This window comes from Zonotrichia leucophrys, chromosome 6 (genome assembly GCF_028769735.1).
Source record: "Zonotrichia leucophrys gambelii isolate GWCS_2022_RI chromosome 6, RI_Zleu_2.0, whole genome shotgun sequence".
NCBI lineage: Eukaryota > Metazoa > Chordata > Aves > Passeriformes > Passerellidae > Zonotrichia > Zonotrichia leucophrys.
Window position 1 is genome coordinate 18,352,026 of NC_088176.1, and position 16,104 is coordinate 18,368,129.

Below are 16,104 nucleotides of genomic sequence, written 5' to 3' on the forward strand. Positions count from 1 at the left end.
TTTTTTGGTGGGGAAGGAGGTAGGCAGAATCTGTTTCCATTTTCCCTCCAGAGTGGGTTGGGTAATCTTCATTAACATGAACAAAGCTTTCCTTTAAAACATAGCCTATATTAATGTATAGATTTTTCTTCAAGCTCAGTAACTTTATTTCACCATAATGAGTGATGATTTATAAAGTGATGAGTGTTACTGTGGCCTTCAGGATTGTGAATTTCTGCTGGGCAATACTGTTACAGAACAGTATTGATGAGTATTGAGTGTATTTTTGCAGAGGCTTCAGCAGAACTGATCTTGGGCATAGTCTTAGTGGGTGATTGTTGAGGAATTACCAGCTGATGAATTTCCCTTGCAGTTCTTACTCCTCACACTTTTCCTGAGCACATTTAAGGTTCTGGTAGTGCTGTTCACTCTGAAGTATCCCAAGTGTTATGAGCTAGGTAACTCAGGGATAGTGGTAAAGCTGATTGGTGCAGTCTTGTGGTGCACATGCAGCCTGACATAGAGATGAGGAAAAAGCCTTACACAGGAAGCTGCTTATCAGTAGTGCCATGGGGTAGGGTACAGGAGGAAATTTGTCTTCCTTTCAGAGCTGAAAGGTGTGTTCTTTTCTTTATCAACTGTCTCTTGGTAAGCTGCATATTGATATTCTGTCTGCTTGGGAAAAATTAGTTGAATACAGGTGCCTACTTGGTAATGATTGCAGAACTCTGACCACTGGTGGTATTCAACCAAGAAAGCTTAGCAGAATTTTTGGGCAAACCAGAAATAAATAACAGGCTGATGTGTTACTTTTGTTCTCCTTTGGTGGAGCCTTTTACAGTAATATCTTCAGAGCCAGCTGACAATTCAGATTTGTTTGCAACATCACCACCAGCTCTGGAGAAAGATGTGAAAAGCCAAGCTAAGAAAGTGTTAAGCTTATTTGAGGAGGAAGAAGAGGAGAGACTGGAAGATGATGATGGCATAAAAAATGCACAGAAAGGAGTTGATGTGGTGAGTGTAAGGATGTTCTTGAACACTGAGAAATGGTATTTCCATCTCTGTTTTTCTAGGCAAGGTTTTGTTTACATTTCTATATAGATGTTTCAGTGCAGCTACTTGATTTTTGCTTTGCAGAACTGACTCTTCAGTTACTCCTCAAGGTCAAATACACTAGGAAGTAAAATAATGTGGAGTTTTAAGCCTTATGGTTTATCTCCCTTTTTTTTTTAACGGTGTTACAGTATGCTTGCTTGGTATATGCCTTCAGACTTAGGTTCAACAATAATTACCTTAATCCTATGTTTTCTTCTGTTTTTGAGGTATGTGTATTCATTTTTTTAAAAAGCTTCCAGCAACCGTATTATTAGTCTGGCTTTTCTGCTATAGTGTGTACCATCAAGAGGTGCACTTGGAATTTTCAGCAGCAATATCCTTGAATCCATGGCAATATTCTTGTTTCTACTTGATGCAAATGTACTGAAATTTTTTCTGTAAGTTTAAAGTAGGGTGAAAAGTTATATACTATATACCACAGTGTACCACAAGGTTTTGTCATCTTAGTGTGACCATGTAAAGTAAGCAGCCACTCCTAAAAGCTATGTACACTTTACTCAGAAGCCCTTGGAATTTAATGAAATAGATGACTGTTGTAGAAAAAACAGTTTAGAGCAGCTCCTGAGTTAAAATGGATAGTTAGCTTGGGCCCTTGTTTATCACTTGTGAATGAATACTGTGTTTGGTTTTTTGTGGGGAGCACACTGGGAGATGATTGAAAGAAGTCACACCTGTCTTATGAAATAGAAATCTATTCAAATCTTTCCTTCAAAGTTCTCATCTTTCAGCATATAATAGTCACAAAGTGATTAAGGTGCTGAAGTGCAAAAATCAGAACAGTAATTTATGAATTTAACCTTTTTGATAGGCAAATCTGAAAGGTGCTTTTCTGGCTTATTTCAACTTGTGTGTGGATAATTCTAGATTTGCATTAGGTTTTCACATATCTGGGCATAAACAGTAGTTCTAGTGCTCTAAAAATGTCACCTGGCTTCTGATACGAAATTAAAGCTGGGGCAGAGAGAGACTGAGAATGTAATAAAGAAATTACAGTAGTAAAAATCATAGGAGAGGGTGTATGGATGAAAAGTGGTGTACTGGAAATTAAATTTAGGCAGCCCCTTGGGGTTCATGGAGTCTTAAATAGGAATGGGTAGAATCAGGCTTTACTCCTATGAAGACCACTCTTGCTGCCTGGATTTTGTCTGATGTCATAGTATTGGACAGCCAGTCGTGCTCTGAAGGGGCATCCTTTAATTTGAGTTGTTTTAATAGGGACAAATGAGTGGTAAAACCCAGATATGGGTCTTTACCTGGACATTTGAGTGGGGCCTTTGTCTTTGCACCTGGGTGCCTGCAATGACCATGGTCATACACAGGCATTGGTTTTGGTGCTGGAGCTGATACTCATTACCAGGTAATGGAGGACTTACAGGGTGATGTGGGTAACTGCAATCTTCCCCACAGCAGCAAATTTGAAAGTACAAGTTCTTGCCAAAGGCAGTATGTTCTGTTCCTCCATGTGGGTGTTTGCTTGCTTGCACAGGAGAAGAACAGGGAGTCTAGCAACAATAATAGCTTTACTGGCCTTTTGTTAAAAAAAAATCTATTTTTTTATTCTTCTTTGAAAATATCACTTAGGAAGGTAACCAAGAGATTCTCTTCCTTTCACTACTATGTCCTGCATCCTTAACTGAAATTTTTGAGACATAAAAGTCTTACTGGGATATAAACCTTACTGTACAGTTGTGATAACATACTGAAAAGTTTTTGTTTTCCTTTTGAAGGGAGCTTTAAAGTAAATAGTAGCAGCTGGATCTTAGATCAGCAGACACAGATATTGTGGTGAATGGCTTCTCATTAAATTGAACTGTAAATACAAATATTTACATTGTAAGTTTTGCAAATTTGGTCAAAATAAAACAACCAGCAGTTAAAGTTGTATTTTTGTTACCAGTACAGGGCTGTAGTGTAGCCTCAGGGAATTGTAGCCTGCCTTATCATGAGGCAAATAACCTCCTCACAGAGGGAGTTTCTCACTGCGTGGACCTTTCTCCTCCTTCCAGGCTTCTGAGAAAAGTACTGGGCCCAAAAGCACTGGGGTCTTTCAAGATGAAGAGCTTCTCTTCAGTCACAAACTTCAGAAGGACAATGACCCAGATGTTGACCTCTTTGCCAGCCCCAAGAAGTCAATGGTGAGTTCAAAGCCTTCCTCTGAACCTCCTGTTTAAAAGCAATCTTTGGAGTGTTCAGTGTACTGATGTTCCTTGTTTGGGCACAGCTTAGAGGTCACTGATTTCCAGGGAGGGCCAAATGCTAATGTCAGTTATATTCTGGCATCATGGGCTGAAAGGGATGAGCTTTGTGTGGGTCTGTGACACACCTTTTCTTTGTCCTGTGTTTCTTTAGTCTGCGAGCCGCATCCTGAAGCCGTCACCTGGAGGAGGGCTGTTTGGGGATGATGATGAGGATGATCTCTTCAGTACTGCTAAAACAAACATTCCGGTACCTGCTTCTCTATTGTAAATGCCTTAAGTAAAAGAGATGGGAAAGAAGTGTAGGGAAGGGATTTTCTCCATTTGTATGCCCACAAGAAATTAAGTGACTTTTCAAATCTTTTTGAGAGAACAGAAATGGTCATTGTGACCCTGAAGACATAGGGAGCAAACAGATGCCTTGGGTCTCTCAGAGCAGGGATGAAATAATTGGATTCTGTTTCCTTTTATGTACACCTGGGACTGGCTTAGGTGTAAGACAGCACACCTGAGCAGAAATCAGAGTAGTAGAGTTTGTTTTGTTTAATTGCTTAATTTGCTGATATTACTTCCCTGTGCTTTATGCATGACTGATGAGCTGTGCTCTGAGAGTTGTGTAATTCAAGTTTCTGCAGGTTGGTTTGATCTCAGGTAATGATACAGTGTTAAAATCCTCATGGTCACCCAATTGCTTTTAAAGGGGAAGTAGGTGCAGTAATGAACTAAACTGTGTTACAGGTGATCTGAGGTCAAAGTCATAACATACATTTTAAACTGCTACTTTTAAATACAGTTATATTAATTAAATTGAAACTAACTTTTACTTTAGTCTATATTCATGTCTATAGCTGGAAGTTAGGCTAGAAAACTGACAATAGTTCCTGAAAGCTATTTCTTTGAGGACTCTGGACAGAGTAGTCTTAAGTAATTAATACTTGGGAGACTATATATGGAGCCTGGTTGCTCCATAAAATATAAAAATAGCACAATTCCTTAGTTAGTGTTGTGCTTTTATTTTCTCTGCTGTTTAGTTCATGAGGAAATATGTATGCATTTGAGAGTTTATTGAAACTCTCATTAATAATTGTTAGCACAGACAGCAAAGGTTGAGGTAGACTAAAGGAATGGAGGAATGGAAGACCCTTGCTTTGCAGAGCCATAATTCCATGCCTATTGTTGTAGTCAGCTGACCTTGGCAAGATGCCAGACAGTCACCAAAGCCCCTCACTCCCCTCTGCAGCTGGACGGGGAGAGAAAATATAACAAAGTTATATATTTTATATAAATGAGTTGAGACAAGGACTGGGAGAGATCATGCACAAAATACTTACACAGGCAAAACAGATTTGAATTAGAGATAATAGTTGAATTTATTTCTATCAAAATCAGAGTGGAATAATGAGAAGTAAGATAAGACCTTAAAAACACCTTTCTCCCATCTGTCTCTCTTTCCCGGCTCTACCTCCTATCCCCCCTGTGCAGGGAGATGGGAAATAGGAGTTTAGGTCAACTCATCACACCTTGTTTCTGCCACTGCTCAGAGAGGGGAGTCCTTCCCCTGGTGCAGCATGGGGTCCTTCCCATAGGAGACAGTTCTCCATGAACTTCCCCAGCCTAAGTCCATCCCATGGGGTCACCCTTTCATGGGGTGCAGTCCTTTGGGCATAGCCTGGCCCAACCTGGGTCCCCCACAGGGTCACAAGTCCTACCAGGAGACCTGCTCCAGTGTGGGCTCCTCTCCCACAGTTCTGCAGGTCCCTGCCTGGACCCAGACCTCCTTTGGGTTCCCAGCCTCCTCTCAGGTACCCACCCACTCTGGCTGGGTCTCCTCCACAGGCTGTGAGTGAATTTCTGCCCCCGTGTGGATCTCCATGGGCTACAGGGGGCACAGCTGCCTCACCATGGTCTGCACCACAGGCTGCAGGGGCATCTCAGCTCCAGTGCCTGGAGCACCTTCTCTCCCTCCTTCTGCACTGACCTTGGTGTCTGCAGGGCGGTTCCTCTCCCGTGTTCTCATCCCACTCTTTTCTGGCTGCAATTACATCTGTGCAAAAACTTTTTTTTTTTTCTTAAGTATGTTATAACGGAGGGGTTACCACTGTTCCTGATTGGCTCAGCCTAGGCCAGCAGCACATCCATCTTTGGAGCCACCAGGGATTGGCACTGCTAGATATGGAAAAAGCTTCTACCAGTTTCTCACAAAATCCACCCCTGTAGCTCCCCACCACCGCTACCAAAACCTGGCCATGCAAACCAAATACAACTATGCACAGCAGGATCAAAAGATGTGGACATTTTTCTGTTCTGTTAAAAGGAAGATTTTAAAGATTTTTGCTTGTGTTCTTTTGGGGTTTTGGGTTTGGTTTTTTTTTGGATCTGCACACCATGCTTTTTACCCCTTTCATGTTGACTTGTGCCCATAATGCTTTCAGAAAATGGCCGAGAAGAAAACTCTTCAGACCAGTGTTGGCCCTTCCTCAGTGAGCAGTAACTTAGAAAATGCTTTAAGTGCCAAGCAAGATGAGACTCTGAAGGCAGCAACCACAGAGGCAAGTACTTAAATCTTGTGTCTTGAACAGCATGCAAAGAAAAAGGAGATGTATAATCCTGTTTTAATTGTCTTGGAAAGATGAAAAGTAATGCCTGGATTCACTGGCTGCCAGGCAGCAGTGTGTGACCAAACTGCTCTGCTTATCACCAGGTGCATTGTTAGTAGCAAGAAGTTTAAATGTTATTGATGTTTTATTCATTGTACTTGCACATTTCACTTTAAAAAGTGAAATGACAGTGAAGAGCTACACCCTAGGTACTGAAAATTAGTTGTTTCTTCTTCTCTGAAGTGCCAGTGTCTGTTGGTGTGAATGTGGTCTTTAAAGGCAGCCTTTCTCAGAAAGGAGATCAGGGCATGCAGCACAAATCTGTGTCAGTTGAGACTCCTATCTTGGAGTCTCTTTGGTGAGTAAACAAGACTCCTGTCCTTAATCTTGCAGAACCAAGAGTCTCTGGGAGAGGTGATCTGGTTCAGAGTTCTGGTCTGTGTCTCACCAGAGGTGCTTGATGGATTTTCATGTGTACAAGATCAGCTTTTTGTTGTAGGGAGTGGGAGTTTCTTTTTTTCCGCTGGGCTGAAGAACACAGAGGACACCTGTAGCATGTCTTCCCTTTTTGTAAAGTGTTCTTTAAGTTTAAAACCAGGCTCATCTTCCTGTTTTTTGTAGCTACTGTAGCTACAGCCAGCTTAGGAATGGTTTTAGCCTGTCTGAGGTTAAGCTGAACACCATATGCAATTAAGTAGAGAAAAATCTCCTCAGATGCTAGGATTCCTCTGTCATGCTCTCAAGCCCTTCAAACTAGTGTTGTAACTCTTGCAAAGTCTCAGTTACTTCAACGTAGCTGAAGGAGTTCTGACTGCCCAGTCATACCAACAGCACTATTACCTAACTCACAGAACCATGCAGACTTCAAACTTGTGGAGAGCAAGCCATGGGAAGTGCACCTTAGCTGATTTGATTCATTCCTTGAGTCCTATAATTGGCCCAAGTCTTCAGACCAAACAGCTGCTTCTGTAGCCTAGTCTTCTTTCTAGCACTACTGGCCTGGTTTTTTTTAGAGGAACACTCACTTCTCTGAAGCTGGTTTTTTTTTGAAGTCTGAGTGGAACAGTTTTGAAGCTCTCTTGGCTTCCATGTGGGCTTCATTGAAGTCTGTAGCCCTGTTACAGCCAGTCACAAAGAGAAAAGTTAGATCATTGCCTGGCAATATGGCTTCATATCACCAGGGCACAGAATAAGCAAGGAGAAAGAAGATTGCTGTCCTGCCTGAGGGCAGCTGTCTTATCTGTCCTAGTGATGGCAGTGACCTGGAAAAGATGGATGCTGTTCAGTTACCATGGCAAAGTGTAATATTGGGTAGAAGGATGGGTGAATGAAATGTAATGAAGATGGGGCCATCGCATGTGGGAAGCTGAAAACTTTGTGACTATAGCTCTAATGGTAGAATGTTATGATAACAAGGTATCTTCAGAAAAAATTGGTAAGCAATTAGCTACTTTCTATACATGTATTAAAATGAAAACTATAGTTGGTTGATAACAACTTGTCAACTTGTTTAATCCAATGTAATTTTGTGCAGAAATCTACAGGTCCTGTTCCCATTAAAACCAAAGAGCCTTCATCTCGGATTGGAAAGCTACAAGTAATTAACTTTACTGGCACTTTAACTTTCAAAAAAAAAAAAAAAGAAAATCTTCCTTGCCTCACTGATAGCTTTCCCTGAACCAAAATCTTATTGCTTCCTTACCTTATTCTTGCAACATTATTATTTTTTTTCAGATGGCATATTTTTGATTGCTTTTTCTGTATCGCATGTTTAATATTATTTCCTCCTTCTGTTTCAGTCCTGACTCTAAGCAGCACTATTTACTCATGCTGGGGGGGCAGAGGGTGGGCTCCACTTTGAACTGCTATTGTTCTTAGCACTATTAAGTAGGTTTAGAGACTTTTAGGGGGGACTATGGTTATGTCCCTTCTGACACAAAATGACAAATAACTGTCTATATCACAGTACCATTCAAAGTCAGAATCATTGTCTCCTCAGACAGAATATTGATCTACGTAGGTGTTTGGTCTGGCATAACCTGACCCTGCTGTTCCTGAAGCTCTTACACAGAATAATAGTGTTGACCACTCCACAATTTTAGTGAGACTGAGCTTGTGGGAGACAAAGAAGTTCTTAAGTCTGAGAAAAGCCGGGTACTTTAGAAGTAGAACTTATTTACCGAGATACACTAGTTCTTGCTGCTTCTCTGGGGCAATGCCTGCTCTGGAGCAGTAGTAATGTGATCTCTCTCTGTGTGTATGTTTTTGTTGTCCCTGTTTTGTAGGCTAACTTAGCTATTAACCCTTCAGCCTTACTACCTGGTGCCATGCCTAAGGTTTCCAATCTCAAGTCCCCCTTACCAGTGCTGGACACTCCATTACATGAGCCCAAGGAGGTGCAGAACAGTGAAACCTTCTCTGCCACAGGAAGCAATGAAGAGATGGGTGTAAGCTTTGATCAGCCCATGCAAGCAGACACCTTGCACAACGCCAATAAGGTAACCTTGGTATTTAGGATAAGAGGAAGGGGGTTTATAAACACAATCTGTCCTCGTGCAGGAGTTTGTTTTGGTATGCAAGTTCTGCTAACAGTGTGGTTTATCTGAATCTAAATGGGACTGTGAAAATCTAATCCCTTCTCACTTCTGTGGATCACTGAAGAGAAAGTCTAGCTTAGCACCTATACTTAGCTCAGTGAGGGGCTTATGCAGATACCTGATGCCTTTTAAAGTACATGAGTACCTTTTCCAAATACTGGATTTCCCTGTTGGTTGAAGGTATGTTAGCATCACATCTTGTCCCATCCCAGGAGAAACCAACCCAAAAAAATATTTAAAAGACATCTTGCTAGGCTAACTATAAAACAGGTTACAGGCAGCTGCTTTCACAAGCTATCCAGAACACATCACTGCTGTAGGGTGACCTTTAACTCCTCTGTGGATAAAAATGTCACACTGTCCTGAACTGTAAGTCTCACTTCTTTTTCAAGGAAAACTTTTGTTTTCACACAAAGGAAAACAAAAAGAAGTGTTACAGCTTTTGATGTGGCAAATCTCTGCCTCCTGACTCACTTGTTTCTTGTTTTTCACTCATACTTTCTACTTTATGGACTGCAAAAGACATATTCTAATTAGAGACTTAGTTGTTCTTTTAAAAAATGGAAGTGTCAGCCATGTAGTTAAGATTTCATCTAGGTGCCTATGATTTTATAAGTCTGTGGCGTTTCCTGACAGCAGCAGTTTGAGTAAGATAACTTAAGATTTTAACTTTGATTCTTTCCTCCTCTGATGCTGATGAGGCTGTTCATTACTCGATGAGCAGCAGAGATGACTTGGAAAGATACAGCAGCCACCAACAACCAGGGCTGACATGACCCCTTAGTGACAGGGTTTGAAGCTTGTACATCAGCCTGGTGCATTACTGTGTAGGCATAGTTGTTTCCAATAGCAGCGTGTTCCAACAGACAAAGCTCTCTATTATGATACTTTTAAATAGATAGGCCTGCAAAGAATAGACTGCCTGTAGCTGCATATTGCCAACCTTGAATGCTGATTTTAGTGTAGTGATGATGCATGTTTTTTACATAAGTAATCTGAGAAGAAGCATCTTGGTAACTATAGAGTGAGTGCTTTTTGTGGCTCAGGTTAGATGCTGTAATTTTGGCATAACATTGCTTCTTCAACCTTTCAACTTTGAATGTAAATATATCCAGTCAAATGCACTTTTTTTCCAACGGCTGGAACAAAGCAACCTTCCCAGCATTCTGCTCTTTCAAAGAACAGTGCATGAAGCAATTAACAAAAGGGAAGAAGTTGTAGTGATCTATTTCCTACCCATGTAAATACTCCTGTCCATGTGGGATAGGGGAGAGGCTGTAATGGAAACTTGCAGGGGGCTTCCTTAAAAGCAGCAATTAACTGCAACAGGCTATACATAAAATGAAATTGTGTGGAAAATACAATTAGTCATGGCTTGAACTGCACTGTAAAATCCCCTAGATTAGCAAGGTGACAGGCTGACTAAGCTATTACCTGAAGCCAAGGGGCTAGAGTGGCTTGCTGACCTGTTGTGACTCTATTTGCAAGTGCTGTTGCTTTTGTACACCAGTTCCATCGCTGTGGAAAGGGCAGCAAATCAGAAATCCTAGGTTATATTTCTAAATCTTTCTCCTAACTACTCCAGACTTGAATATCCTGTGGGGCTTTTTCCTTATGTATGACCTGCTTTGCTTTTCTTCTTGCTTGCAGACCAGGATCAGGGTTTCAGGGAAGCGCAGACCCCCAAGCAGAATGGCGCGGCGTCTGGCTGCCCGAGAGGCTGAAGTGAGTGAGGACATGGACACTAATAAAGAGGCACAATTCTCTCTACCAAAACAGATGTCAGCAGTAGAGAGCATAAAGGAGCCTCTTGCTGCTGAAGCAGAGTCCAAGGAAAATGGCTTTCTCTCCAGCTTGTCACTACCAGCTCACAGCAGTGTTTTGTCTGCTGGGACAAACAAACTCCTTCCTCCAGAATCCACAGAAAATGGGGATGATCTATTTGAATCTGAAGACCTTTTTGCAAGTAGCTCAACATCCAGACCAGTTACACAACCAAAGCTGAAGGAAGGAATGCCAGACAGTATGGCTAACAAACCCATAAAGGGCAGGGAGAAAAAGCCTGATCTGGGTGACCAGGACAGCAATGATCTCTTCCAGCCTGTACAACAAAAGTCTTCAACAAAAAGCAGCCCTATACCTTTTTTGGAGGAAGAGGAAGATTCTCTCTTCACCTCTCAAAAAACTGGAAAAAAGGAGTTAAAATCTGCTGTCCACCAAGCAGCTGACCCTACTGCCCAAGATATCTTTGAGGTAATGTCTGAACCTGCCACGTTGGTTTTTGTTTCCCAGGTCCATATGTAGACCCCTCTAAATTAGACTTAATGGAGGCTGCTGAATAGGATGGGGTGTGCAGGATAAGGGAGTGAAGTAAACTCTGAATCCTGCTCCACTGCTGGGATATAGAAACTCTTTGGTTGTTCAGCCCCTGACTAACAGCAGTAGTTTAAAAGGTGGAGTCTTAACACAGCGCTGGCATGCACTGAATGTGCTGTGACAGCATACCTTTTTCAGAATAATAAGGTATTTGGTTCTAATTTATTAACTGTCTGTTCAATTCCCAGCAACTAAATAACACTTTAAAAAAAGGAATAAAATTGGTGGGCTGGGCACTTGATACAGGCCTCTGTGAGCTGTACTTGACCTGTGTACAATCCACTACTAAGGCACTTTTGCTGAGTCCCCCATGAGGAAAAGGGTCTCAAACTTCTTGCTAGTTAGGTTGGCAAAGACCTCTCAGATTGCTGAGTTCAACCTTTGTCTGATAAGCCCAGGAAACCCAAGTCTTCTAAACATCTCAGCTGCTGTGTACAGATAATTTGACTATTCTCTTGAAGTGTGTTGTGGATTGATGAGATCTTTATTTTTCTTCAAGGATGATATATTTGCTACTGAGGCAATTAAGCCAGTGACCAAAATTAAAGAGAAAATACCAGAGACAAACCTGTTTGATGATAACATTGATATTTTTGCGGATCTAACTGCAAAACCAAAAGAAAAGAAGACCAAGAAGAAGGTGGAACAAAAATCCATATTTGATGATGATATGGGTAAGTGTATGCATAAGCAAAATCTTGCTAGTAGTCTTGTACTGTTGTCCTGAATTGCATTAATCTAAGATGCTTTAGGACCTTCTGCTTTTCAGCTTCTCTGAAATCTCTAGTCATCTTTGGATTTTAATCTTGGATGAGAATTTTCTAGATTTGTAGAACTAGCATGGCATTAAAGTAGTTTAGGAGAGAGTCTAAAATTGTTCTGAGAAAAAGTTTAATTCCTGTAGGGAATTACTCCAGACAAGTTCCTAAGAGACTCATCTCACGTTATGGCTCTGAGACAGATTCCGTATTTCAATTTGCTCAGCTTTTTCTTTTCGTATTGCATTTTCAGATGAATCACTGTTACAAGCAAACTATCATCTCTGTCCATCCCACCTTTACTATTGTGTTAACTACCTTGGAGCCCATAAGCTTTTGTTTACATTCATGTACCCAGGACAATTTACAGATACTACACCTGAAACCAAATGTTTGCTATGTAAAATTTGTTGAAAAAACAGTGAGTAGTAATGTGAAATGATGCACAAAGCATGCTTCTTTCTTCTCCATCAGCAGAGATACTGAAAGTAATGTGATCCTCAGCTCTGTCTGTTCTCAGACTCTTCATGTACATAGCTCTTTGAGATTGCATGTATTTCTTTTCTAAGACAAAATTTCTTCTCCGGCTTTGGTTCTTGTCAAGTCTTCATTCCCTCTGACTTACTCAAATTGAATCTGACTTACCACTGTTTTACTTGGACTGCTGCTAAGCACTCTAGCCTGATGGCTGAAGTCTGTAAATGTGCTAGAAAACTTGCTGGAGAATGAGCATCTTGAGATTTCAAAATCTTCTTGATTGATATAAAAAATAGGACTTAAAGGTTTATTAGAAAGGTATTTGAAATACATATTGGATGATTTTTTTAAAAATCTTATTTTAATAATTTACATTTTTTCATGTAGTCTATAGTAAGTGAAAAAAAATTTGCCAAGCAGTTACCCCTTCCAAATATTCAACAGAAAAATCTGAACTGAATGTTGAAAAAAACAGTTGTAGAGTCCCACTTGAAAATTAGCCACAACAGAACCTGTTGTTTGTACTTCCACTTTTGACATCAACTCTGGTGCTAGAGCTTTGTGTTTGATGTCACAGCTGATCTTGATGCCTATTGCACCTAAAGTACCTGCATCTGATGGACTTCATCTTCCCGTGGAGTGGTGACTATTCAGTGGTACAGCCAGAGGTATGCAGCTCCTTAATGCCCATGGAGCTCCACCACACCCACAGGAGTGCAGGGAGATGCCTGAAGATGTGAGTGTTCAGTAGTAGAATTGTGGAACTGGCACTTGCCTACATTTCACATTAAGGGCTGGCTTAAGTGATGGTGGTAGCACTTTTACAGAGCTGTGTGTGTTTGTCTTAGGAGAACCTTTCTGCTGCAAATGAAACAGTAAATTTCAGCTGCAGTTTGAGAGGGGATGAAGGCTGCAGGCTGTTTTCTTTCATCCTACCACACCTTTCAGTCACTAGAGTCCCTAATCACCTTATAGCTGATGTCACCTCTGCCTGTCTTCAAAATGGTCACTGAGCTTTCTTGCACTCTGACAAATACTGTTTTCCCTGGGCAAAATGTTTGTGTTCTTTAAGCCTCTTTATAAAAAATAGGAGTGATACCTCTACAGCTTAGGGCAGTCTCTGTACTTCCCCTCTGCTGTAAAGCTAATCCATGTAATAGCTTCTTGCTTTGGAGTGATGCCAGTAGGGGATTACTCTGTTTTGCTGCCTTTCTAAACTACTCTTGTGTTGAAATGTGGTCCTGGATTATTCCTGTGTAATCCCTATGATCAGCACAGTAGCAGACACATGCTGAATTGGAAGTAGTGAGAAGAGACAGGGAAACACTTTTTGATAGACCACATTGTGCTTGGCCTCTGCTCAAGGTTAGGCTGCGTGCTGAAGATTGAACTATTATACTCTGGGTTTCTATACTCTGGATTAGTAATTCATAAAATATTCTGAGTTGGAAGGGACTCACAAGGATCCTCAAGTCTGACTCTTACATGAATGGTCCATATGGGGATCAAACCCACAACTTTGCTGTTATTAGAGCCATGCTCTGACGAGTTAGACTCAGTGGCTATATTAACCTCTATATAACACCCATATTTTCTTCATAGGGATTCAAGACCAGTTATGTGTTATTTACACTGGCCTTGTGAATCACTAGTGATCCTCATATCTAAGGCTTTTAATTTTTTTGGTTTTATACTCTGACTGCATAATCTGAGTATCCTAAATTTCTTAGTTTAGAGTACAAGATACACTGTTGTGTACGCTCAGGAAACCTCATGGTAACCCCTCAGCACGTGTATGGTAGCAGCTTCATCTCTTTCATGAGCACAGTCCTGAACACAATCAGTTCTAGCCACAGCAGGACTGTGAGCTCTGCAGCTGACACAGGCTATCTATGTTGGATGATTTAATTTCTACGTATTGTTGTCCTCTGCCTTAATGGCAGTGTGATATTTGTCCACTTTGTGATCCTGGTTATTCACAACAGATATGCTTGTATTGAGGGAGGCGCTGCAAGATCTTGATTCAAAACTGTACAGACTTCTTGAATGTTCATCAGGATAGTGGTTATAGCTGTCTGCCTCCTTGCATCTTAGCAATGGTCTGTTCTCAGGGGATTTTTATTATGTTCTTACTGTGCTGTACACTAGACTCATGGTTAGTGAATATCACCACAGTAGTTGCTAGAAACCACCATCTTTTCCTCTTTGGATTTTCTTTAGCAACAACCTCACAGCTCTTGGATCTCTCAGGTTCCTCAGACACTAATGTTCTAGATAAAGAGGGATGTTATCTGGCACTTGCATGATAGAATTTATTGTGGAGCTTTAATTTATTAGTACTTTACAAATGCTTGTGAGAACCTGAACATGTTATAAAATACAAGTATTACGCTGTCTACTAAGAAGGAAAAAAAAAATCTTAACAGCTAACAACTCCCATGTATGTCCTTACAAATGCATTCAGAATTGCAAGTAGCAGGAAAGAATTTGTTTATCACAGAATGTCCTTGGCAGTCACTGCTGTGTGATGGAGTCTCTTGTGTACAATGTTGCTTCTGTTTAGTAGTCACTTCTCATTAAAATCTATTTTTTGTTCCCCTCTTTAGATGATATCTTCTCTAGCAGCCAAGTCAAGATACCTACTCCTAAAACCAGATCTTCCCAAGCAGCCTCAGAACCAAAATCTGAAAGCAAGATCCTGAGCACATTTGATGACCCGCTGAATGCCTTTGGAGGCCAGTAGTCAAGGGGATGTGTTGCAGAGAAGCAGCCTTCCTTAGCCCTGTCCAGTACTAATACTCTGGATTCTCTAATTCACTAGAACTGGAATGAGATGGACATGCATATTTAAGTGAGATTACCCATTTAAAATGGTTAGTATTCTCTTGTGCTAGTCTAATTCTGCTAAATTATATATTTTTTAAAAAATACAGTAACCTCCTGCTATCATGTTTCCATGGTGCCGAGATGAATACAGCCTGTGCAATACCTGCAATGAAGTAATCTATTATATAAAGTATAGTTTGTTTTATTGAACAGATCTATAGATAAAATAATTGATAAATAGTAAATGGAGTCTGTTAAACTTGATCTGTCTGCACGTCTTACTTTCCTCTTCTTGCTTAGAATGTGTGCATCATGACTTGAGTGCTACCAAAACCATTTCCGTGCCTTGTCTGGGTCAGCTGCCACCTACTGAGCTAGTGGGAGGGTAAGGCTGGGTTCAGTACCAGGTACAGCTTCTCTTACAGATGGAGCAGTTAGGAAATCTCAGAGCAGGACTTGTCACCAGCTCTAATGAGGTATTTTCATATAGGCAGCTAATGTGGGTTGTAAAAATAACAACAGTTAATGCTGCTTTGCCAGGGAAAGTGTGTTACAAAGTGTGTTACCAAGCGGTCCATGAAGACAACAGAAACCTAACAGTGTCTTCTGTTCAAGCTGTAGGCCATTAAATGAGATTTTTCACCTGCATGGAGCTGCCAGAGTTTTGCAAATAAGTGTTTTCACAAAGTCCATCTGTCCAGAGCACGCTTGGTCACTTCCAGGCTGACAGGCTGACTTTGTGGAAAGACTCTTTAGTGCCTAAAGGTATGCTTTCCCCTCTCCTCCATAACACAGTGTAGGCTGTATACAGGAGGTTGCTGCTCTGGAATCCCTCTAACCATGGAATGTATTTGGTCTAACTGCTTCCTGTATTTTCTAGATTGCCTTCTGAAACAGATGCCATTAACTGTACTTGATACCCAGCGGTAGACACTTGCTCTCCTGCATGCACACAAGGAAAGCAAATGTATACATGCAGGAGGATCAAATGTTTATTTTATTTTATTGTACAAGTGACTGCCTGCAATTCTGACTAGATTCACTGCTTTTATGATAGTGACTACTTTATCTTGGACTCTTTAAGACTGTTCTGCTGTGAATTTAAAGCATGTGCTCAGAGGACTTCTTTGAGATCAACTCCCACTTGCACTGCAGTCCCCATTCTGAGACATCTGCTTCAGTC

At 41.0% G+C, this 16,104-nt stretch overlaps 1 protein-coding gene across 5 annotated transcripts in view; it reads left to right on the forward strand.

Annotated features, from left to right (window-relative positions):
- Positions 1 to 15,185, forward strand: part of LOC135449369 (WASH complex subunit 2A-like) — a 34,487-nt gene extending 19,302 nt beyond the window's left edge. For 4 of the 5 annotated variants that reach the window (XM_064716292.1, XM_064716291.1, XM_064716295.1 and 1 more), the window contains 9 exons: positions 811 to 993; positions 3,102 to 3,230; positions 3,445 to 3,540; positions 5,723 to 5,839; positions 7,422 to 7,484; positions 8,173 to 8,385; positions 10,135 to 10,737; positions 11,360 to 11,534; positions 14,702 to 15,185. In XM_064716292.1, the coding sequence (XP_064572362.1) occupies positions 811 to 993; positions 3,102 to 3,230; positions 3,445 to 3,540; positions 5,723 to 5,839; positions 7,422 to 7,484; positions 8,173 to 8,385; positions 10,135 to 10,737; positions 11,360 to 11,534; positions 14,702 to 14,838 (1,716 nt within the window). In that variant the 3' untranslated portion in view covers positions 14,839 to 15,185. The remainder of the gene's footprint in view (positions 1 to 810; positions 994 to 3,101; positions 3,231 to 3,444; positions 3,541 to 5,722; positions 5,840 to 7,421; positions 7,485 to 8,172; positions 8,386 to 10,134; positions 10,738 to 11,359; positions 11,535 to 14,701) is intronic. The other variant, XM_064716294.1, reaches the window with a different exon arrangement.
- The last annotated feature ends 919 nt before the right edge of the window (positions 15,186 to 16,104 follow it).